The 22,281-nt window shown below is 37.2% G+C and overlaps 6 protein-coding genes across 13 annotated transcripts; 2 read left to right on the top strand and 4 right to left on the bottom strand.

Moving 5' to 3' along the window:
- Positions 1-235: 235 nt before the first annotated feature.
- LOC116179218 (phenoloxidase-activating factor 3-like) lies at positions 236-2,400 on the bottom strand. 2 transcript variants are annotated; one of them, XM_031498945.1, is made up of 5 exons: positions 2,086-2,400; positions 1,815-2,037; positions 1,570-1,766; positions 1,348-1,524; positions 236-1,295 (listed from the first exon to the last, which is right to left on the bottom strand). In XM_031498945.1, exons 1-5 carry the CDS (start codon positions 2,135-2,137, stop codon positions 1,267-1,269), a joined length of 678 nt encoding a protein of 225 aa, XP_031354805.1. In that variant the 5' UTR covers positions 2,138-2,400; the 3' UTR covers positions 236-1,266. The 2 variants fall into 2 exon arrangements, with proteins under 2 accessions (XP_031354805.1, XP_031354804.1); XM_031498944.1 differs by having other exon boundaries at positions 236-1,524; positions 2,086-2,397.
- A 5-nt stretch (positions 2,401-2,405) lies between these two features.
- On the bottom strand, positions 2,406-5,482 carry LOC116179216 (serine protease 7-like). Of its 4 annotated transcripts, none has more exons than XM_031498941.1 (5): positions 5,030-5,482; positions 3,426-3,485; positions 3,150-3,369; positions 2,905-3,104; positions 2,406-2,856 (listed from the first exon to the last, which is right to left on the bottom strand). In XM_031498941.1, exons 2-5 carry the CDS (start codon positions 3,475-3,477, stop codon positions 2,462-2,464), a joined length of 867 nt encoding a protein of 288 aa, XP_031354801.1. In that variant the 5' UTR covers positions 3,478-3,485; positions 5,030-5,482; the 3' UTR covers positions 2,406-2,461. The 4 variants fall into 4 exon arrangements, with proteins under 4 accessions (XP_031354801.1, XP_031354799.1, XP_031354800.1 ...); XM_031498939.1 differs by having other exon boundaries at positions 3,150-3,378; positions 5,030-5,480; XM_031498940.1 differs by having other exon boundaries at positions 3,150-3,378; positions 4,908-5,045.
- A 1,006-nt stretch (positions 5,483-6,488) lies between these two features.
- LOC116179217 (phenoloxidase-activating factor 3-like) lies at positions 6,489-8,106 on the bottom strand. The gene is made up of 5 exons (XM_031498943.1): positions 8,005-8,106; positions 7,639-7,952; positions 7,357-7,585; positions 7,114-7,307; positions 6,489-7,068 (listed from the first exon to the last, which is right to left on the bottom strand). Exons 2-5 carry the CDS (start codon positions 7,682-7,684, stop codon positions 6,665-6,667), a joined length of 873 nt encoding a protein of 290 aa, XP_031354803.1. The 5' UTR covers positions 7,685-7,952; positions 8,005-8,106; the 3' UTR covers positions 6,489-6,664.
- A 3,496-nt stretch (positions 8,107-11,602) lies between these two features.
- LOC116179213 (serine protease 7-like) lies at positions 11,603-13,170 on the bottom strand. 4 transcript variants are annotated; one of them, XM_031498936.1, is made up of 6 exons: positions 12,929-13,170; positions 12,798-12,877; positions 12,647-12,727; positions 12,367-12,595; positions 12,122-12,315; positions 11,603-12,076 (listed from the first exon to the last, which is right to left on the bottom strand). In XM_031498936.1, the coding sequence occupies exons 3-6, from the start codon at positions 12,690-12,692 to the stop codon at positions 11,688-11,690; spliced, it is 858 nt and encodes a 285-aa protein (XP_031354796.1). In that variant the 5' UTR covers positions 12,693-12,727; positions 12,798-12,877; positions 12,929-13,170; the 3' UTR covers positions 11,603-11,687. The 4 variants fall into 4 exon arrangements, with proteins under 4 accessions (XP_031354796.1, XP_031354795.1, XP_031354797.1 ...); XM_031498935.1 differs by having other exon boundaries at positions 12,647-12,877; positions 12,929-13,168; XM_031498937.1 differs by lacking the exon at positions 12,929-13,170 and having other exon boundaries at positions 12,798-12,922.
- A 1,917-nt stretch (positions 13,171-15,087) lies between these two features.
- LOC116179212 (phenoloxidase-activating factor 3-like) lies at positions 15,088-16,762 on the top strand. Its single transcript, XM_031498932.1, has 4 exons — positions 15,088-15,293; positions 15,349-15,574; positions 15,619-15,815; positions 15,863-16,762. The coding sequence occupies exons 1-4, from the start codon at positions 15,248-15,250 to the stop codon at positions 16,258-16,260; spliced, it is 867 nt and encodes a 288-aa protein (XP_031354792.1). The 5' UTR covers positions 15,088-15,247; the 3' UTR covers positions 16,261-16,762.
- Positions 16,763-18,653: 1,891 nt separating this feature from the next.
- Positions 18,654-20,507, top strand: LOC116178083 (phenoloxidase-activating factor 3-like). Its single transcript, XM_031497391.1, has 4 exons — positions 18,654-19,252; positions 19,308-19,533; positions 19,578-19,774; positions 19,825-20,507. Exons 1-4 carry the CDS (start codon positions 19,207-19,209, stop codon positions 20,214-20,216), a joined length of 861 nt encoding a protein of 286 aa, XP_031353251.1. The 5' UTR covers positions 18,654-19,206; the 3' UTR covers positions 20,217-20,507.
- The last annotated feature ends 1,774 nt before the right edge of the window (positions 20,508-22,281 follow it).

The following is a 22,281-nucleotide window of genomic DNA, read 5'->3' as shown; positions in this document are numbered from 1 at the left end:
CATTGGTCAAAACGACCAACCGATGAGAGCGCAAACGTTTAAAATGCAGAGCTGCGAAGCTACAAACGTAATTCCTGCTTAATTTATTAGGAGCTGGATACCTCACCCGCAGAATATCTTTTATAAGTTTGCCTTGTAGGGTAGGTGACCTCATGAGTTTTTCCAATACCGCTTACGCAGGCCCGTTCACACTACGTTAAATTTTAGATTTGAGAGAGTAATCAAACCGCCACCATAATAATAATAATGCCTTTATTTACCTACACCTTTTTTACACGAATAAAAAGTGTTTTTACCAACTACTCACTGCTCAAAGGGCGGAGTTCAGATTGTAATAAAAATTATTACTCACTGCTCTTCCACCCAACGCAAAATTCAAAGTTTAAATGATAATACCATATAAAAAAACTACTACAGATAATCTTAAGAAAAAATATAAAAAACACACACACATTTGAACTTCAGATAGCAATTGCAACATTACCTGGCTACTGTACTTGCTCTCTTGTAGATGTTGTAACTAAGCATCTTTGAAATAAAGCTGTTTGATGGAATGGCGGACGTATTAAACCCCTAAATGTCAAATTTAAATTATGAACATCGGTTCTATAGGTTTATTTTATCATAAAGGTACGCCGGTGTCTTATTAAGGATGATAGAATGGTAAAGCACAAGACTATGATGCTACCAGTTGCGCGAATGGCAAAAACGTATCTTTATACGTGACAATCCGCGCTCCAGCATAAATATCCCATTGAATGTCAGCTTCCGTACAGATCTCCAAGAAGATGAATATCCTGTCCGCAATTTACGGCAACCCGTGTTTCAGGCGGTTCAATCGGAAAATTGAAATTTGGATTGTAACACTATCTTCAACTGCTGCATTACTTTCTTTAGGGAAAGCACACTGAAGAAATTAAAAGGATGCGAAGCATATCGACAGTAAAACGATCCCTGATTACAAATTAAGAGACTGCAATGGGTTGTATTATTACGTGGATAATCATCTGATGCTATTTAATGCCTGTGGCGCTCGGACTCGTGTAGTCTATTGGTTAAAACGTTAAAGTATACCCAAGAAATTTGGTATAGATCGACTTATTTTAAATTTGAGTTAACATTTGGAAAGTTTTCAGATTTTTAGTTGTGCTTGAATCCATTCGACGTAGTTTGCCACATTTAAATAAACGGAGGGGGCATCCATGCCACAACCCACCCCATACAGTAGTATGCCTACCACTTCCCATTGGTTTCGTACGGATAACATTAAAGGCCCTCCACCATCCCCATGACAACTACGGCCGGTTTTCTCAATGGCGCATATATTATTTTCATTAGGAGTCCTACCAGACTTATTGTAAACTGCGTTACATTCTTCCAAACCCACAAAACTTGCTAGAATTTTCTTTTTCACTTCGGTAATGTTCTGTAAGCGGCCCAAAATTCCCCAACCAGATAGAGCGAGTTCTTTATCGCCTATATCTCTACTGCCAGGTATTGGCAGGCATATTGGTCGGATATAATCTAAAACTGGCAATTATTGCTCGCTAGCATTGTATTTAAACCAACCTGTATATTGTGCATTATGCGACAGCCGAATAACAGCAATATCGTCCTCTGAGGTGCTTTTATTAAATTTAGGATGTGGAATAATTTCGTCAATCTCAAATTCCTGAACGGGTTCGCTACATTCTTCTCCAAAGATGGTATGATGAACGCAATCCTCAACGCTGGTTCTGTTGAAATCGCCAAGACGCACCCCCACACTGTATCCCATCGTGTTAATAATTAATCAGAAAGTATAAAATACTCACAGGTTTTGATTGTTACTCACACACTGTGCGCTCGTTAGCACATAACGATTATTTATTAGTGACCCCGTGCAGCGTACTCTTCGCTTATCGTCATATAGTAGTTGAGCTACCCATGGGAATTCATTGATTGTCACGTTAGGACTATCTCTGCTATACTCGTCACTGTGTTGATATCCACAAAATCTTCGTGATGCCAATCGATCATTCGCGCATAATATGAAACCTAAAAGGAATAGTTTGTTGCTATCCAATTAACAAAACTACTACCTACCAGTAAAACACAACAGTAGGCTGCTAGGAATCCAAATGACGTTTTTTACCATTCTTGTTTCTGTAAGATCGTTGGAATAATATTAAAAACGCACACAGAAGTACCCTGAACACTTCTCATTTAACTCATTAGATTTTTATGGGTAGTCCTCGAATTACATTCGAAACTTCTTTGAAACCCAAACGTAGTTGTTGACCTCCAACATCCAATTAAACCCGTTCGTTCAATAAATCGCTAATTATTTAAATACGAGATACAGCAAAAGTCGGAAGGGTTCCTAGAAAGTGCGTTGTTTTATTGTGAAGATACTGACAAAAAAGTAGCGGATGTAAATTGTTTTTTATTAGTTTTGACTTTAAAAGTGACAGATTTTGCGCTACAAGCGTAAGTTTTCTATAATCCATTCCAGATAGCTTGTCACTTTAATGTAGCCGGATGGAAAACCATCTTCACATTTTCCAAACGATAGCACTCCAACCTGCTCCCATTGTTTCCTTACAGCAAGCATCAATGGGGCGCCACTATCACCTCTGCAAGTACGCTTTCCTTGATCCAAAGCGCACAAGTGGTCATCCGTTAAAAATCGGCGACCGAACTTAGTGTACGTCTCCTGACACGTCCTTGTTGGAACTAATGTGGCCTTAATTTTCTTTTTCACCTGAGTTTGCTTCTCTTCGTTACCCAAAAGACCCCAACCTGAAATTGCCAGTTGATCACCTACATTTAGCTGCGACGCATTTGTTGCAGGTAAACAAATTGCGCGAATGTACTCTGGAACAAAAAATAATAAATGTCGAATAACTGCGTTGGCCTTCTTACCCGAATATTCCACGGTTCTCGACAGCCGAATCAAGCCAATATCGTGCAGTTCTGATATAATAGGATTATACTTGGGATGGAGTATTTCTTCTTCAATTTCAAATGTCTGAACTGGATCGCTACATTCTTCACCGAATACTGTGTGATAAATGCAGTCTACGGTGCTGGTCGCGTTAAAATCTCCAAGCTGAACACCTACCCTACAACTCCACTAAGATCGCTTTACATTCGATTAAGTCACTTACACTTTGGCGTATTGCGAGCTTAAGCAATGGGCGGCAGTCAACACGTAACGGTTATTAATTAAAGATCCTGAACACTGCACTCTCATAGTACCTGTGTCGTATACTATTTGAGCCATCCATGGAAATTCGTCAATGGTGACATCGTCGCTATCTCTGGTGTAATCGTCGATATGTTGATAGCCGCAGTAGGCGCGCGATGGCAGCAAATCGCGCGATGTAACTGCGATTTCTGAATAAAAAGGTTTTCACTGTAACCCTGAAGTTACGGCAACCTACCTGCGACATTCAGTAACACTATTACTTGGAAAATCGCTCTTTTGTCCATCATATCCTTTCCTGAAATTAAAGGAGACTAAAATGTCGGAAATATATCCAACCATTCAAATTAGTATGGTCTTGTGAATGAGACCGAATATGATCAATTTTTGTGCAAATTCATTAGCATTTCCAAGGTGGAGATTGTGATTTACTATTACTATGGCGCGTTCGCACTTCCAGATACAGCATAGGACTAAATGCCTCATTGTTCCTCCCCGCAATGGTGCCAAACTGACTGAATTTAAGTATTATGCCGATGGTATTAAAACGCAACATAACCTCTTGTGCTGTAATTGTCACGTTTGGCAAGCATGTGCATGTCCATAAGCACCATACTGCCTCTGGAGGCGCAAACGCGCTATAGTGAATGGACAAAAGTTAGTAGACAGAATATTCGATTACTTTTCTTGCAATTTACGAAATGCGAATCGATGAAATGATCCAATCTTGCTTCTTTATGATATTTACAAGTAACCGTTGGAAAAATGTCTTCAGAACAAAGCACGAAACGTGAGTGGTTCGTATGGTAATCTTTGAAGAATTTGATGACAGATTAAAACACTCAGCTCGCATTCGGACTTCTAATCCAACTCATATTCAATAGCACTGATCCCTCAACTCGTAGAAACGATTGACGATCATCGCTGTCTCTGGTCGTTCTCGAGTTAGACGAGGAACAGATAGATAGACGGACGGAAGATCCTCAGTCTTCTCGCCATACTGCCCCAAACATGCTGGATGGGCGATATATCAGGAGATTTGGGTGGCCATGGAAAGAGATTGACCCTCCTGGAGGGTCATTATTCTCTTGGAAAAGTGGGTTTTCCAACAGCTGAAGCAATGGAATAATATGGGGTTCTATCACGTTATCCACATATCACTGGGCGTTCATGTGGCCTTGGATGAATAACAAACGAGACATACTCCCGTAAGTTAAAGCACTTATAACACCCTGTACCATAATTCCCACAGTTTGCTGTGCATGTCTCGCAAGTCGCAACAGAGACTGAGACAGAGATTCTAAGTTCCAGTGCAGATCTGACGACACCACTTGGAATTGAACCAAAACTGTAGAAGATAGGAAAAAAGTGAAAAATCACCACGTTCGGAAACTACGGGGCTCTAAAGTTGTTAATTACGCGACCCGGTAGATACACGTACACTCCTCGTCCTGCAAGCGTTCTTCTCCGAGCCCTCATTTGCTGGCAGCCAGCCGGTCAAAGTGAGATTAAAAGTTACCTTTTGACAAATAAATTTTTAAAAAATGCGCTAAAAAAAAGAAAGTCAGATAAACCACCACCAATTGATCCATATGAATGAAATTTTAAATTGCTACCTTTTAGTATTTTTTCGCCAAGTTTGATCCTTGTTCTTACCCGACTAGAAATTAACTACTTGGAGAAATTCTTTGCGAATACCTCTAAAATTCACAGGAATTACCTGTTTTTTTCCGACATGGAACGCGATGAAGTAGTCAATTCAACGATTTTTTTTGCAAAATTCATTTAAAAACACTTTCACTCATGATTGAAATGAAACTACAAAAGAATAATTTAGCTTACGTAAACTGAAGAGATGGCACCCAATAATTGTGGACGTTTAATAATGTCGACCTCTAAAAGTTGTTGCGTATAAGAGAGTAGGGATTCCCGTTGCTTGTATTATGGATCACTTACTTAGTTCTTACTGGAAAAAGTGTTATATTTTAACGCAATGTGACCCGTGTCATTTGATAATAATAAGCTGATAACTACGGTCAGTGCTTGAATGGCACTGTCGCGGTATAAGAAATCTTTATTTGTTGAATGTTATTGGTATTCGATTTTGACTAAAACTTTTTAGCAGTTCAATCGCCTTTTTTGCCTAATGTGTCAACACTGCAGGGAAAGATACGCCGTAGTACCCGATCCTGACTTTGAGGTTATATATCTCACGAACCGTAAGTGTGGCTGGGTAACCAGTGTGAGGCACAAATGAATACTAGCGAAGCGCTCAGGATTCTTGTGCTTTTTCGTTTCGTAGAAGATGGAGTGGATACGTTCTTACCTCTCTGAAAGAAAACAGTTCGGATACATAAAGGGTTTGGGTTTCATATCATTTCCTGTAGAAGTGTTATCTGGGGTTTCTCAGGGTTACCATTTAGGTCCTTTACTGCTCTCATTATTTATTAATCATCTTTCTCAATGTCACAGCTGCTACCTACTCTTTGTTGACGACGTTAAAATTTATCACATAGAATCTCTTGTGCACAGGCTAAATTATTATTATTTTTTATATAGGTGGGAAAATGCTCCTTATGCACACTCTAGAAGGAAGTTGCAGAGTAGTGTGGGGCTCTACCAAGTTAAATTATTGCTAGAGGATCTAAATTCAGTAATCGTTTGGAGTAAAAGGGACCCTATGAATTTAATTATTATTATTTTATTATTCCACAAATACATTGGTATTAACTATTACAAATTATGGGGCAATAACCAACCATAACTTATTTTTTGTATTTCGGATATTTATAAATCTAATTTTTTTATGACTGGTAAAAAGGAAAAATCAAATTTACATACCAAAAACACTTTAGATTTTAATTTAACTTGAAAACAATTAAGAGTATGGGTTTTAAATTCTAAGTAATAATTATTAATTTAACCAGATATGATTTTCACTCTAATTATTAGAATATATAAATATTTGTTTTTTTATCTTTCTCTTTTTTTGTCTGGTTACTACAGTAATTTACTTTTTAACCACTCCTTACAGTAGTTAGTAACTTTGTCTACTTGTAATTGTTTGTTTTTTGTATTATCATCAGTAGCGACCGATAAGTCTTACAGACTTGATTGGACTGTAATTTGTTGTTTTTCATAATAAACAAATCAATCAACCAATTATTATTATTGTTTTCCACTTTTTCCGCTTTCCTATGCTTCACTCTAATCCTATTAAACTCTTTATAATCCCTGTGCCAAATTACTGTTGTCTTTCTAGTTTTTCCTAGGCTCATTATTAAAACTTTTTGTATCAACATTCACAGCTTAAATAACTTTCTATTATTATAGTTTTCCAAGCACGTCAGTTGTACGACTTGATATTATTCTAACTATCATTACGAGAAGCATTTGATGGCTATATGCACAGAGTAACACAGGTAAAAAATTAAAACAAGTAATTTTTAATATTCATGGATAGTGGCTCCTTACTTGCTATGGTCTTACATTTTCTTTAATCCAATCTAAATAGCTTGTTATCTTCACAAAAACTGTTGGAAAATCTAAACCACACACAAAACCAAATGAAACTATACCAACTTGCTCCCATTGATTTTTTACAGATAACATGAGAGGACTTCCACTTTCGCCTCTACAAGAAGAACTTTCACGTACTTCGTACGCGCATAGATGATCATTGGTTGGACGTTTAAGTGAATTTTTGAACATCGTTATCTTCATACACTCGGAAATAGGTAGCAAACGCGCCGCAAGTTTCTTTTTCCGAACTACCGGAGGCACGTCGTCAATTTCTGCCCCCCAACCCGACGCTGCCAATTGAACACATTCGTTTAAATCGAGCTCCTTTGTGCTGGGTAGACAAATAGGACGAATGTACTCTAAAATTTACTTCTAAAAAGTTTAATAGTCAATTTTATTTTCACCTGAATATTCAACATTCCTGGAAAGACGAACCAACCCAATATCATTGTGACTAGTGCGTGGGTTGTAGTCCGGATGCACAATTATATTTTCCGCGCTATATTCTTGAACGGGATCACTACATTCTTCACCGAAGCTGGTGTGATTGAGGCAATCGACGTCGGTCATAACATTAAATTCGCCTAGACGAACGACTCTGAAATTAATGTATCTGTTTCGTCCTGAAGCCTGAGCATAAAACTTACAAGTTATTGTTCCAGGGATTAAGAACGCAATGTGCGACGGTCATTACGTAACGGTAATTGATCAATGTTCCTGCGCATTTTAATTCTTTAGTGGTACCATCCAGTAAAAGTGCAATCCATGGAAATTCATCTAAAGTCACATTGTCGTTATCCCTTGCGTAATCGTCAATGTGTTGAAATCCGCAGAAGCTGCGAGGTGCTAATAAATTGCTTTCGGAGAGCGTCGATCCTAAATACTTGGGACGTATATACGAAAGGCTCCCTTTGATCGGTGTACTTTACCTGCGGCACCTACTAGTACAATCAAAGGAAGTATTGCAGTTGCCATCCCTTGAACATTGGTCACAAAGCAGATTTAAAAAACAAAACAATTCGCGTTTGTACTTCCTACTATACGTAAATGTCTTTGATAATAGGCATCAGATTATCTGCTAAATCGCGTGTAGTATTTGATGGTAATTGGTATGTACGTAAGATTAAGAGGTATCACATTGAAGCTTTAGGTACCGGCTCGTTGCAAAAGCAGTGTTTTGTAGGTTTTTACATCAGCAGCACGATGTTAACTGGTTTACATCGGAATATCGTGCAATATATATCTACGAACACTGTCTGAATTACGCAAATGAATGGAAATACCAAGGAACTTACCAGGACGTTTGCATACTTGGAGATTCCAAAAATGGAACTACAGACTGAACTGTTTGCTAACAGAACAAAATTGCTTTTTTGAATTGTATTTCTAATTCTACAAGGTCACTCATTTACCGCAACACGCGATAACCTTCAATGCAATATCATCCGTTAATAAATATAAATGGAAGTTAGTTAGTTGTCATTGACCTAGGGAGACCATGGGATTTCGCCTTCTTTCAGGGTTAGACTATTTTTTCACAAGTGCTGTTGAATTAATTAGATTCAGATCTTCGCTTTGGATGGGATCTTCTAGACTGGCTTCATTTTACGGTTTTGTTAATATTTATGAAGGTAAGGGCATTTTTTTGTGGAAGTTATAGCAGAAATGATACCATGTTCATACAAAAATCTACATTTCGACACCCACACGACAGTTTTGACTTCAGACATGGGATAGCCTCTAGAGACTTGAAAATTGCCCAAAGTTCTCCCTCTTGGAACTCCAACCTAGTTTCTCAGAGTTCGGTAAAATCTGCTTCTCCAGATGTAGGTACTTGTTTCCCAAGCATTGCTTGCAGATGAACTCTCAGTACGTGGAACTTGAAAGCATCACTTGTAACGGCATCCTTTATCCTACCTTCTGTAAGATCACCAACACCTAAACCAAGAAGTACATTAAAACTGGTCTTCTTCGAGTGTCCAAATATGCAGAAAGTGGTGTCACTCCCCGTCAACGTGTGGAATTGGGGTAAGGCGTGCCCGGACTTGGATGAAAGGCCTCATCTGCTCAAGGCAGTTGGTGTTTTTGTTATCCCCACAATGCCGCCAGCGTTTAACAATTCCTGATCTTGGTCTGGATCTACTTGCTTGAACTTTACTGGGGATCTCTTAATAACGAAGTTCAAATTCAGCTTGAACTTCTGGAGACATCTTTGCGAGATATACACATCCTCATCGTGGGTAGTGAGTGTGGTCGTACTGCATGAAATAGAGAAGCATCCATCTAAAAGAATACAGATGTAACTTTCACAGCCCATCTCTTTGGGCTCTTGTAAATTGATACTGCCACCGAAATGCAAAGTTGAGATTTTCTTTGCATTTCGTACTGAAGAATTCTTTCATGAGCTGGTGGAATATGCTGGTCTTCAATAAAGACATGCGCCTTCTTCCTTCTCGTACATCATCAATGTTACAATTTAGTAATCCTCTCCGCCAAGTAATCGTCTCGTTTTTGTAAGGAGCAAAGAATTCGTGGTAAGAGCGGCACCATAGAGCTTGAAAGGTCAAAGAAATTAGGGTAAAATTAAAAACTCAAAACCTTTCCACCCTATTTTCTTCGATGTCCACCCCATTTTGAGTTCAAGAATACATGGATACCCTCAATTCAATTGAAAAGTCAACTTGTCAGCACGCATAGCCTTATTATACAGGGTGTTTCTACTCAAAGTGGACAACGCAATATGGGTTAAATAAAACTCGTTAAAACGAACACCTTTTTAAAGTAAATTATTTTCATTTTGGCATTTGTTTCCGAATTATGGTCCTTTTTTGTTATTTTAGAAATATCGAGCGTCGATTTTACAATTAGGGATTTGATAAGTGGAATAGTAGTCGTAAACCGTGATGGAGATGAGCATCGTCCTTTCTACATATTTTCAATTGAATGGAGAATTGTTGTCTTAATTAGTTTCGGAAACCTAAGCGACGCGATGTCTGGAATGGGGATCATATTCCGTCACCTTAATTTGGGCTATTTAGTTAATAATGCACATTCGTCATGATGCCACTTCGACAGCTTTAGATTTGCCAACTGAACATGAACATTTACATACGAGGGGAATGAGGATGAGATGATTTGTACTTTAGCAACCGAGGCGACTAGAGTATTAGTTCCTAAAAAATTGGTGCTTGGTTCGCGTTCAAACTTTCAACGGGACCAGAGTGATTCCCGGCAGTAAAAGGTTTATTCGGGTTTTTACTACTAGTATAATCACTAGTCAGTGTGTAGCCTGAAAATGAGAGCTAATTAATTCGCGTTTTGAAGACAGTCAACCGTACCGCGTGGTCTCTGAGAAAATTGGAGAAAAATACACATATTTGGACTTTCGTTTGCGAGCAGTATTTGAAATAAAAATCTCTCATGAGAGTTCTGGAGAGTGATTGTTCAAAGAAAACGAGCCGACTTTTCTAAATGAATTAATTAAAGGTATTTCTTTTGGAACCCACATTTAAACGAAAAAGGAATACAGTTAGAAACTGTAAAAATGTTACCGTTGTGAAATTGTGTCGCATAGAAAACAATTCGCGGTCAAGGACAAACTAATTACACGCGCCAGCATATTTTCATTGGCATATATGAATGAAAATTCCTTCTATTTGCTGTAGTATAAGAATGTAAAACATTCATAAACTCGTTAAGACCAACCGCTGTGTTATGTTTGACGTGTTCGTAAATGTTAAACGCCAAGATTGACGGTTAAAAAGAATTTCAGTCTCATAACAATTGCGTCATTTGAAGATTCACCGTAGACAAGGTTACCAAGCTGCAGTTCCCTTGGTTAAAATTCCTGCAGTGTTTTCGTAAGGAGAGCCGTTCCGAATTTGTTTCATGTCATTAACGTCAGTGGAATCAGGGCCGTCTTATATCAGGTATTGTTCGTCTATTTATGTAAAACATGAAGAGGTTGTATTACATTTGATTGAATTAAAACACTTCATAAGGTACATTTGCTATTTGTACTTTCTTAAACAGATCCAACCTATTGGCAATTGAAGCTGATTTGTATTGCATGTCTATAACATTATTTTTAAAAAACGGACTCAAATTAGATTTGATAGTAAAAAGTCAGAGTTCATTGTCCTTCGTTTTCAATACGGAAAACCTCCAATTTACTGGGTTCTCTATAATTATTTTTAGGTACTGTGCTGTATTTTGTTATTAAACTCAATATTCAGTTAGGAATAATTCATAAAGACCGTGGTCACAAAAAATCAATATACGAGTAATATACAGGGTGGTGACTTGCGTAACGCATCATAGGGATTTCAATGTAAAATTCATAACCTGCGATTATTGGCTCCCCAAATTTTTTTTGGAGCAAAAATGTATTAAGGTTTTCTGTAGAAAAAAATTTTTTTACGTCAATCAACCGTATTAGTTTTCAATTTTTTACATAATAAAGACGGAAAATTGGAAAAATAAAACCTCCATCTTTTTCAATAATCTGTGCTGCCATGGAATTTTATAATATGTTCGAATAACCATTAACTGCAAGACAGACAAGTCGATCATAAAATCCATTTCGAACTGCTGCTAATTGATAACTGGATATCTTTTTGTTTTAGAAAATTTCATGGCATCGCAGATTATTGAAAAAGATGCGGGTTTTATTTTTTCAATTTTCCGTCTTTATATGGAAAAAATTGAAAACTAATATCTACGGTTGAAAGACGTAAAAAAATTTTTTCTACAAAAAACTTTAATACATTTTTGCTCTAAAATAATTAGGGAGCCAATAATCGCATGTTATGAATTTTACATTGAAATCCCTATGATGCGTTACGCAAGTCACCGCCCTGTATATAGAAATTTTTCCTAAATAAAAAAAACCTGTAAAATGGAAATGGAAATTTGAATTTATTTATTTTTTCGTCATTGTATATAAAAAATATTTTTACACAATAACACACCTTACTTTCTATGGTCTTACATTTTCGTTAACCCAATCTATATACCTGGCTATTTTCACAAAAACTGTTGGAATATCCACACCACACTTAGAAGTAAATGAAACCATACCAACTTGTTCCCATTGATTTTTTACAGATATCATGAGAGGGCTTCCAACTTCACGGGCGCAAGGAGAAGTTTCACGTACTTCATAAGCACATAGATGATCATTGCTTGCAAGGAACATTCTCATCTTAAAGCACACGGGAATAGGTAACAACCGTGCCGCAAATTTCGTTTTCCTAACGACCGGTGGTACTTCATCAATTTCTGCCCCCCAACCGGACGCTGCCAATTGAACTCCTTCGTTTAAATCAAGCTCCTTTGATCTGGGTAGACAAATGGGCCGAATATACTCTAAAATTTACTTTTAAAAAATGTAATGGTGAATGTTATTTTCACCTGAATATTCAACATCCCTGGAAAGCCGAACCAACGCAATATCATTGTAAGTAGTACTGGGCATATATTCTGGGTGCAAAGTAACCTCTTCCGCGCTATATTCTTGAACGGGATCACTGCATTCTCTACCGAACATCGTGTGATCGATGCAATCGACGTCGGTCATAACATTAAATTCGCCTAGGCGAGCAACTCTAAAATAAACTTATCAGTTTGTTCCCGGAACCTGGGGCAGTAAGACTTACAGGTTTCTGCTCCAGAGACCAGCCACGCAATGTGCGACGGTCATTACGTAACGGCGATTGATCAATGTTCCCGCACATTTTAAGTCTTTAGTTGCACCATCCAGTAAAAGTGCAATCCATGGAAATTCATCTAAGGTGACATTGTCGTTATCCCTTGCGTAATCGTCAATGTGTTGAAATCCGCAATAGCTGCGAGGTGCTAATAAATTGGTTTCGGAGAGCGTCGATCCTAAATATTCGGGGCGTATACGAAGGGCTCCCTTTGATCGGTATACTTTACCTGTGACTCCTACTAGTACAATCAAAGGAAGTATTGCAATTGCCATCACTTGGACAATTGTCACAAAGCAGATTTAAGTACCTAAACAATTCGCGTTACTGTATACTAAGTAAATGTCTTCAATAATTTAGGTACCAGCTACCAGACTAACCGTTAAATTGCGTGTAGTATTTGTTGGTACTTGGTATTTACGCAAGATAGAGGTATGACATTTATGGTTTAGGTACGTAACTAAAATACCGACCCGTTGCAAACGCAGTGTTTGTAGGTTTCTATACTTACTATTGGTAGCGTAGTGTTAACTGGTTTAAATCGGAACATCTACGAACGCTGTCTGAATTACGAAAGGAAATGGAAAAACCAAGGCATTTATCAGGATGTTTGCAACTTTGGAGATATCAAAAATGGAAGTATAGTCCTGGGCTCTTTGCTAACAGAACATTTCCAAACTACTTTATCATTCCTAAGTCGCACAAATCTCGTTACTTTCGACTGTGTAGAAAAAGGCAAACACAGCAAATCGTAATAAAAAAACTTAAAAAGATTATATGTAATGCTGGTTAAGGTTATCACGTCCAATGAAAGATTATTATCACTATCGTAATCAAAACATTTACATAAGAAAATGTTTACTAACAAAAATTGTACCTGAAACAAATTCATGTACCTTTATAGGTCCTAGAATGTAGATTTTTATTTCTTATTTTACAAGGCAACTTATTTATCCGACACATATACCGTAACTCCCGATAACCTTCAGTACAATGTCATTCGTTAAGAAAAACAAACCGAAGTCAGTCAGTGGTCATTGACCTAGGGGGACCATAATCATTTCATCTTCCTTTAGAGTTGTATAGTACAGTAGGTACAGTCTATTGATACGTTTTAATTATTATTACTTATATTCAGAGCTTCGCTCGATCTTCTCTTTGGTATATCATTACCCACTGTAGACTTTATCGATTCTGCATTCAAAGACAATGGACTGATCCATAAAATACAGAATCCATCAATAAAGAAAAGAATGTGTAGAAAAATCCCTCCTTTTCAAAAATTAGCTTCAAAGCTTCACAATTTTAACATTATGAGCACAATGCTGAACTTTTTCATCCGAAAGGCGAAGCGTTAGCTCATGAAAGGAGGGAGCATTCTTATAACACAAATAATATACCATTTATTAATAATAAATGATAAACCAATATTAACAAGCATTTTCTATATGCGTGTATATTATATTTTGAAAATACCTCAATCCATTTTAAACAAAAACAGTAATAACATGTTTTTCCAAATTTTCGATGAGCTATCATCAAATTCACTTTTTTGTGAGGCGTATTGTCCCACCTTAATTAAAAATAGTGACGTCAGGATTATGAAAAACAACCCCGGAATCTCCCTAGACGAATTTCCATGGATTACACAATTGTTGTATGATGAAGATAAAAGTATACCTACGGTGTGGTGGGTGTTTGATTAATCATCGTTATGTGCTAATCGGTAATTAATTGACAGTTAATTTGTAGACTATATTCGTCCTATATGTCTTCCGGCGGCTACCAGCTTGCATTTGAAAGACCGAGTAGCACTGACAGCGTCCGGGTGGGGAATTTGAGGGAGCATCGGCAAAAATAAAAAAGAACATTGTGGCGCAATTACTTCCTCTGGACACCTGTCGTGCAGTATACGATAAAGCTGTTAAGGTGCTGTTTTTGGGGAGTTTGAGTTGGTGGAAAAACCGTAGAAGTAGAACCGTTTTATAATAGCGCCTGCTGTCCAGATTTCGAATCACATGCCTTCTTGTGCAAAGGGGATGGGATCTGAGAATTTCCTCTCAGATCACCTCTAAGATCTCTAAGACTCTGTAATTGGGCGCAAACCTGTTGAGGGCCCAGAACAAGAGAGGGATAATAAATAAATAAATAAATACCAGTCGAGGGTTCAAGCCCCATGTGCATACAGCCAAAAGCCCTTCTACATGCCCACAATCGGCGGTATACATAGCAATACTTGTATGCATTTTCTTTGGATTCGTATACACCTACAATTCTGCATGATCATATTCAATTCCTGCCACTTGATTTGTAGGGTGCATTGCCTCACCTTCACCTTTATTAGCTACAGTGACTTCACCATTATGAAAAACATTTTGAAGACGGGATTGTCACACTTTTTATCCTGAACGCAAATGACTCGACCACAAATGTAGGTACTACACGCAACATAATCGATTTTTCTTTTAACATTGTACATTTAATATTACATAATAAAATTAATAAACAAATTTGGTGCCGTACTATGAATTCCAGAATCTTCGAAATATAAACCATAATTTTCCCGATTATAGCATAAACCTACCAATACTAGTACTTTTAGTACACAATCCGTAAACAATTTTCAATGAACTGGTTTTGTGAAGGTTAACGTGTCTGGCAATTGACTCTGATTTTATTTAATTGTATACGCAGAAGTGAAAGAACTGCGTTTGCCGAAGAAGGTGCCACTACCAATGTATTGCGTTCAAAACCAACGGCAGTGACACAAATTTGTGACCGTAACCTCTGGATCGAATTAATCGCTTCAAGATCTTTATAGAACTCAAAGATGTGTCTCAAAGTGCTTTTCGTGTGCGTTATATTGAACATAATCGGTAAGGTTCTGACCTGAATTTTTACAACGTGCTTGACTCTTCTTCTTTAATTTAGTGCTGACACTATCCGAAACCGAGTTATTTCCATCACGAACATATTGTGGGCTCCAACATACTGACGATTATGTAAGAGACAACCCCGGAATCTCTCTAGACGAATTTCCATGGATTGCACAATTGCTGTATGACGAGGATAAGACTGTAAAATGTGTAGGATCTTTGATTAATCGTCGTTATGTGCTGACGGCCGCACACTGCTTGAAAGTGAGACGTACAAAAGTGTGAGTATAAGAAATGGTCATTTAGTGTATTGCCTAGCTATTAGAACAGGGATCCGATTAGGTGACTACGATGTAACTTCCGATAAAGATTGCGTTAACGAGACACGATTTGGTGAAGAATGCAGTGATCCTACTGAAGAATTTGATATTGAAGAAATCATCCCGCATCCAGGACATAGCCTTCGAACTGGCGTACACGATATAGGACTGATCCGCTTGTCTAAAAATGTGGATTATTCCGGTACAATGCAAATACTCCGTAAATATATATTGACAGTTTGTTTGTAGAATATATACGTCCGATATGCCTTCCGGCAGCTACCAGCTTGGATTTGCCAGACGGAGTAGCACTGGCCGTATCTGGCTGGGGACTCACGGAACATGGGGGAAAATCGGCAAAAATAAAAAAGAAAATTTCCGCGCATTTACTTCCTCTGGAGACCTGTCTTGCACTTGTCCAAGACTCTATAAAAATTGTCACCACAAACCATTTGTGCGTGTCAGAGGATAAGACCACTTTTACTTGCCAAGGTGATAGTGGAGGTCCTTTAATGCTATCCGTCAAAAATCAGTGGAGTGGAGTTGGAATAGTTTCATTCGGCAAATTTTGTGGAACTGATGATCCTGGCGTCTATACAAAAGTATCCAGTTATTTGGACTGGATTAAACAAAATGTTCGTAAATAATAATCTACAGTGAAATGATTGAAATAATGTTCACGTTTTAGTATATGGCATGCAGTGCAGTTTACGTTATGTGATTTTGTTTACGATTTTTCATACGATTATTCATTTCGTTTTGTTGGGAGGTTTTCGGTTTACATTATACGAACGAATTATACCAACAATCAGGAATAAGTAGGATCGGATCCGAAAACGTTATACATATTACGTAACGTAAAATCACATAATGTAAACTGCATTTTAGATTAATATGATGATGTTTATTTAAATTTTACATATGAAACCAGCATCAGTAAATGTCATACAATCGTAAAATTTACGAAAGCTGCCTGCTAAAAACTGTAATTAATGATGCAAATTACTAAACATGTCATTGATGGCCTGTTGGATTAAAAATATGTTATTTTTATACAGTACACATTGGAATTGTATGTAATATAGCAGAAGGCCTAACTTTGTGACCGATCAGCTGTAAACTCGATAGTAAATAATAGCATTTTCTTTTTCCATTCTTTTAAAGCACACTGTTACATGTACAACACTATAACGTTTTTCTAAAACCAGAGTCCATACAAAAAATTATTCCTAAAAAACAACGCGTTTGCAGAAAATTGGGGTTGTGTCCAGCGTATCTCCTAAGCTTGCGATTCATCAAGTCAAATATCTTCATGATTCTCTATACTGCTTGACTGGACTTGATATCAAGTAATTGCACGCTACCTGATTATAGGTATTTGGTATAGGTAAATAATATAAAACTAAGCTGTATAACAATCGTCAGTTTCGGGAGTTGTTACTTGTGTGGCGACCATGACAATATAGGTGGTTGTCTAGGTAAAAAATAATAAATAATTAATATTTGACATTCTGTTATATTTTCAAATCGCTAATAGTTCTTTTACTGTATTTTGTAATAAAACGCTACACTTGTATAGTACAGCAAATATAGATGTTTGATAAATTACGTTTCAAAGATCTACGTACAAGCAACCCTTCAATTGTATTCTAAAAATAAACCCAACCCTTATTTCTAATTATGTAATTCTTTAGAAAATTTCACTCGCATATACAGGAATCTTTGATCATGTATCTCGGTTGTAGCTTTTATTGTTATACTTATTTCTAGTTCTTTACTAGTTTATAATTGCCTTGCAAAAAAATCCCGGTAATTCCTGTAATTAGCTTGTATTGTAACTTTTGTGATACACCAAACACTATTATTTCTTTGGTAGATTTGGTTTAAGTAATCTATAATTGGTACTGTCGTACTGCAATTGCCCTTGATCCTCGCCTATAAAGTAAACAAATATAGGAAACGACCTCCTGGATATGGATATAGCCTGGCATTGCGTATTATATGGCTCATTTTGAATTTCATGCAATTCGGTTCATAACTAACGGAGAATTCAAAAGGGCCTTATTGATTTTTTGACCTACATTGCCAATTCCCATTTACAAATTTGGTAATGAATCTATTCATCGTAATCATTCGTTATTATATATTATTATTTCGAGATGCCGTGCTAACAGACAGACGGGCACAAATCGCAAAATTATGAACCCGTTAAGAGTATTTCAATAATCTATAACAACAGATGAATTGGATATTTTATCTGTGCTATGCAACTTTTCCCTAAACAAAATTTCCATGTCGTTTTAAACTTAGGTAATTTTCTTGAAAGTGAACACCTATACATGTGTAGCAATCCTCGATTTGGTGGGTTGTAACCTTCGTTGCGCCTTCGTTCTTTATCGCCGATGACTAATCTTTCATGGTGCCTCGAAGTCTATGGAAATTTCTGGAATGCTTGCTATGATATCATGATTATAGATCGTCTCACGTAAAAAAGGAATCGGGAGAAAGTAGTGTAACCTCCCACTAAGTTTATTGTTCATCTCAATGTCGCTGTGCTTTGAATAAAGATAGGTATAAAACTGCTAATTATTCGGGCCGTTGGAACCACCCTCTAGACTCCCAATGAATGAGCGAAGTGTTTATAACCGCATAGATGTTTATAATTTGAATGGCTTATACAGTTGACCATTCAAATTATAAACATCTATGCGGTTATAAACACTTCGCTCATTCATTGGAAGTCTAGAGGGTGGTTCCAACGGCCCGAATAATTACCAGTTTTATACCTATCTTTATTCAAAGCACAGCGACATTGAGATGAACAATAAACTTAGTGGGAGGTTACACTACTTTCTCCCGATTCCTTTTTTACGTGAGACGATCTATAGTTAAATAAGCTCAGGATGGTTTCGCTGGTTAGCAACGCGCAATAAACCTTTGTTTCTATTTGTTAGATTGAAGGTGTTTCTGCTTCTGCTTCACGAAGCGGGAAAAATAGTAGATCTTTATTTCATATAAGGTATAATTTATTTGAAATCGCAATTCCTTGCACATGAATCGGTAAGTATTTTGAGCGAATGAGGAATAACCTTTGACCATTTTGAGAGAGTGCCATTGACCTTCAACACGTCACCTGTTGTCTTGGTAGTGCAAAAGCAGTACCTAAATGGCCGAAGAGAATAATCAAAAACCTAATCAAAAGCGTGTCTTATGTGGAGTTGTTAAGATAAAGACTAAAAAAGGAAATCACTTGGAACAGTTCGTATGAAAAGAAAAGAACGCAATAAGAATTTTAATGACGCAGACATCAACTTTCCAAATCTACTCATAAACCTACTACCATTGAGTAAATTTATTCAATGCTACTGCTTCATTTACACAATTTTCATTAGCCGGTTTTGCGAAGGTTGTTACCAAAAGATTCTGTTTACACTCAATATTGAATTCATACGTGTAACAAGTGCCTGCTGCTGCGGAAGACGCGCAAGTTCCACATTTAGTACAACAGTGACAAATAATTGTAACCGTGACCTTTAACACCTGATACGCAAAAGTTCAAGTTTCTTCACCTCATAGTTACACAGAAACTAAACATGGCTCTGAAGCTGCTTTTAGCATTTGTGACATTCGATGTAATTGGTAAGGTTTTGCTCTGAATTCTTTCTATTTACTTGATGCTTCCTTCTTTATTTAGTACTGACATTATCCGAAACCGATTTATTTCCATCACGAACCTACTGCGGGTTCCAACATTCTGACGATTATGTAAGAGACAACCCCGGAATCTCCCTAGACGAATTTCCATGGATTGCACAATTGTTGTATGACGAAGATAAAAAAATAAGATGTATTGGATCTTTGATTAATCGTCGTTATGTGCTGACGGCTGCACACTGCTTGAAAGCGAGAAACACAGTAATGTGAGTATAAGAAATGATCATTTAGTGAATTGGCTTGCTATTAGAACAGGGATACGATTAGGTGACTATGATGTAACGTCCGATAAAGATTGTGTTACCCAAACACGCTTTGGTGTTGAATGTAGTGATCCTGCTGAAGAATTTGGTATTGAAGAACTCATTCCTCATCCAAGTCATACCGAGTTCACCTCTGAAAACGATATTGGACTGATCCGCGTGTCCAAAAACGTACAGTATTCCGGTACCATGCAAACTATAGGTAACAAGATGTTGATGACAGTTAATTTTTAGAGTATATACGTCCGATATGCCTTCCGGCGGCTAACAGCTTGGATGGAGTAACACTGGCCGTATCTGGCTGGGGACTCACGGAATATAGGGGAAAATCGGCAAAAATAAAAAAGAAGATTTCGGCGAAATTACTTCCTTTAGACACCTGTCGTACAGTTTACAATAAGGCTGGAAAACTTCTTACCACAAACCATTTGTGCGTGTCAGAGGATAAGAACACTTTTACTTGTCAAGGTGATAGTGGAGGTCCTTTAATGCTCTCCGTAAGGAATCAGTGGGAAGGTGTTGGAGTGGTTTCATTTGGGACAAGTTACTGTGGACCCGACTATCCTGTTGTCTATACAAAAGTATCCAGTTATCTAGATTGGATTAGACAGAATGTTCGTAAATAATAGTTTATAGTGAAATGCCATCTTTGTAGACAATTCAATTAGTAGCGATAACACTAGTGTCCATACTACTATAACAAAGATAAAAGTGAAGAAATTGACCAAAAGGGCGTTTCTGAACCAGACACTACATATTTTTTTAATTCATTCACTACCTTTTTTTTAATTTATTGTCCCTCTCTTGTTCGGGGACCTCAACAGACTTTCGCTAATTTCACGATTGTCATGGAAATGTCACTTAACGTTTGCGTATAAAAATCAGTCTTTGTGAATAAAACGATTTCCGTTGAAAAAGATAATGCGCCGTCCATTAAATCGCTTGTTGTAAAATCTAAACAAACGTTAGTAGGTGTAAAATCTAAATCCAGTAAAGCCTATTATAAAGAAATGAACAGTTGTTTCCATTAATGAATAGGAAGTTAGTTACGAATAAAGTATTAAATGCATCGATAATGCTGGCATATACCTATGAAAGAAATGTCAAAGGTATTTAAATCTTCTATCTTTTGGCATTGTAAACAATGCTTTTGGTCACAACCGTCTACCATTACAAGCCGTGCTGAGAATTATGGCAACACTGCATGGTAGGCCGATTTCCTAATTCAACTTGACAGATTTCAGGTGTATTTTATACGTGTTTTGGATGTAATATTCCTATTTACCTGTTTTAACAGAGCGAGATTGCGACAATTTGTGTTACTCCGTATGGGATGAACAGGAATTATTATTCAGGTAAGTTGCTAAACGAAATATATCGATTTGTTGTCATAACCTCTAAAGCAGGCTACTCCTTACTGGACCCTTTACAAGCACTTGTATTTGTTCAAAGTACCTGTACAAGCTCAAATATGACCTACACACTACGTGGTACGTAAGTACGGTACGTGTTTATCGTGAAAAAATACAATTAGTTTGTATTTCAGGTATTCTAGCAGGGACATGTCAAATCGATTTTCTGAAGGAACCTTTCAACTTATTCCCAAGAGTTCATGGTACGGGAATTTGAAGTCTACGGGGCTCCCCTCTATAAAAGCTACGTACCTAGACCCACTGGAGTAGTGACTGGCTTAAAGTCTGCCATTCCGAATCACACCTGGTCGTTGATAACACCTCGCTGATGCGTAGCGATTTACTGTCCTTTTACCGAAATTAAGTGCTCAAGCGTGTGCTTCACCTCGACCTGTTTCGACAGAAGTTCACCAATTTCGGAGATCTCGATGGAAAACACATTATGATGCAGTTACCAATTTACAGCGTTCCGAATTTTAAAGTCAAATAAAAATGTTATTATCCATTTTTGTGAATAAATAATATACAATGAAATTTTTTTAAATGCGAACACTAATTTGATCTATTCAATACATAAATGAGGAAAATAAGAAAATAAATACCGAAATCAATTACAATAAATGTTCGAAGTGTCCTCCTTGACATTCTAAGCAATAACCTAACCGATTTCGTAGTTAAATTGGACGGCGGTATTTTTAAAAATGTGACAGCTGTCAATTGTATCTACTACTCATTTGAACTACACAATAGATTGATGTGTTTTTTTTTAAATCGAACATAGGGAAATTACATTGCATGCAAACTCCTATGTTCGCATTTAAAAAAAATTCACTTTATATGCACAATTGTAAGCTGCCTAAGTACCTTTCTTCTATATTAAAACCGCCAAGGCGAAACACAGGAGAGAGGAAAAATGCCATTTTTCAAGAGCAACAAGACGCCATTAAAACTTATATCGGCCCACCGATTGACTTTCGAACAACGTTGCCAAACTTCTCAGCATGGCTTGTAATTATAGACGGCTGTGTTTTGGTGCATTCATTGAAAACTTCAAACAATGCTGCAATTAAAAAGCGGAACAGATTTGGAAGCATATCCTAAATTACGGGCGTTTGTGAAAGCTTCAACCAAAGGATAGGTACAAGCCAAAGAAATGTTCTGCATTTACAGAAAGCGACCTAAGAGGATTTTTTATTTTAACCCAAGATGACAGTTTCAAAAGTCATACTTGAAATATCATTACTAAGCAACTTTAAAGCACGTGTGTTTGAAAGGTATG

This window comes from Photinus pyralis, unplaced genomic scaffold, assembly GCF_008802855.1.
Source record: "Photinus pyralis isolate 1611_PpyrPB1 unplaced genomic scaffold, Ppyr1.3 Ppyr1.4_LG8, whole genome shotgun sequence".
In the NCBI taxonomy this organism is placed as follows: domain Eukaryota; kingdom Metazoa; phylum Arthropoda; class Insecta; order Coleoptera; family Lampyridae; genus Photinus; species Photinus pyralis.
This window is presented reverse-complemented; position numbering and strand designations above follow the sequence as displayed.

Bases quoted from the DNA above. Each gene is read 5' to 3' on its own strand.
- LOC116179218 (XM_031498944.1), bottom strand. From the start codon at position 2,137: ATGGTAAAAAACGTCATTTGGATTCCTAGCAGCCTACTGTTGTGTTTT. The intron at 2,038-2,085 runs GTAGGTAGTAGT...TATTCCTTTTAG, and splicing joins CCTACTGTTGTGTTTTACTG to GTTTCATATTATGCGCGAAT. The intron at 1,525-1,569 runs GTTGGTTTAAAT...TGCCAGTTTTAG, and splicing joins GCATAATGCACAATATACAG to ATTATATCCGACCAATATGC.
- LOC116179216 (XM_031498939.1), bottom strand. From the start codon at position 3,477: ATGATGGACAAAAGAGCGATTTTCCAAGTAATAGTGTTACTGAATGTC. The intron at 3,379-3,425 runs GTAGGTTGCCGT...CTTTTTATTCAG, and splicing joins AGTGTTACTGAATGTCGCAG to AAATCGCAGTTACATCGCGC. The intron at 2,857-2,904 runs GTAAGAAGGCCA...TTTTTGTTCCAG, and splicing joins GAGAACCGTGGAATATTCGG to AGTACATTCGCGCAATTTGT.
- LOC116179217 (XM_031498943.1), bottom strand. From the start codon at position 7,684: ATGGCAACTGCAATACTTCCTTTGATTGTACTAGTAGGTGCCGCAG. The intron at 7,308-7,356 runs GTAAGTTTTATG...CATTAATTTCAG, and splicing joins AATCCCTGGAACAATAACTT to AGTCGTTCGTCTAGGCGAAT. The intron at 7,069-7,113 runs GTGAAAATAAAA...AGTAAATTTTAG, and splicing joins CAGGAATGTTGAATATTCAG to AGTACATTCGTCCTATTTGT.
- LOC116179213 (XM_031498936.1), bottom strand. From the start codon at position 12,692: ATGGCAATTGCAATACTTCCTTTGATTGTACTAGTAGGAGTCACAG. The intron at 12,316-12,366 runs GTAAGTCTTACT...AGTTTATTTTAG, and splicing joins GGTCTCTGGAGCAGAAACCT to AGTTGCTCGCCTAGGCGAAT. The intron at 12,077-12,121 runs GTGAAAATAACA...AGTAAATTTTAG, and splicing joins CAGGGATGTTGAATATTCAG to AGTATATTCGGCCCATTTGT.
- LOC116179212 (XM_031498932.1), top strand. From the start codon at position 15,248: ATGTGTCTCAAAGTGCTTTTCGTGTGCGTTATATTGAACATAATCG. The intron at 15,294-15,348 runs GTAAGGTTCTGA...TCTTTAATTTAG, and splicing joins CGTTATATTGAACATAATCG to TGCTGACACTATCCGAAACC. The intron at 15,816-15,862 runs GTACAATGCAAA...GTTTGTTTGTAG, and splicing joins TAAAAATGTGGATTATTCCG to AATATATACGTCCGATATGC.
- LOC116178083 (XM_031497391.1), top strand. From the start codon at position 19,207: ATGGCTCTGAAGCTGCTTTTAGCATTTGTGACATTCGATGTAATTG. The intron at 19,253-19,307 runs GTAAGGTTTTGC...TTCTTTATTTAG, and splicing joins TGTGACATTCGATGTAATTG to TACTGACATTATCCGAAACC. The intron at 19,775-19,824 runs GTACCATGCAAA...GTTAATTTTTAG, and splicing joins CAAAAACGTACAGTATTCCG to AGTATATACGTCCGATATGC.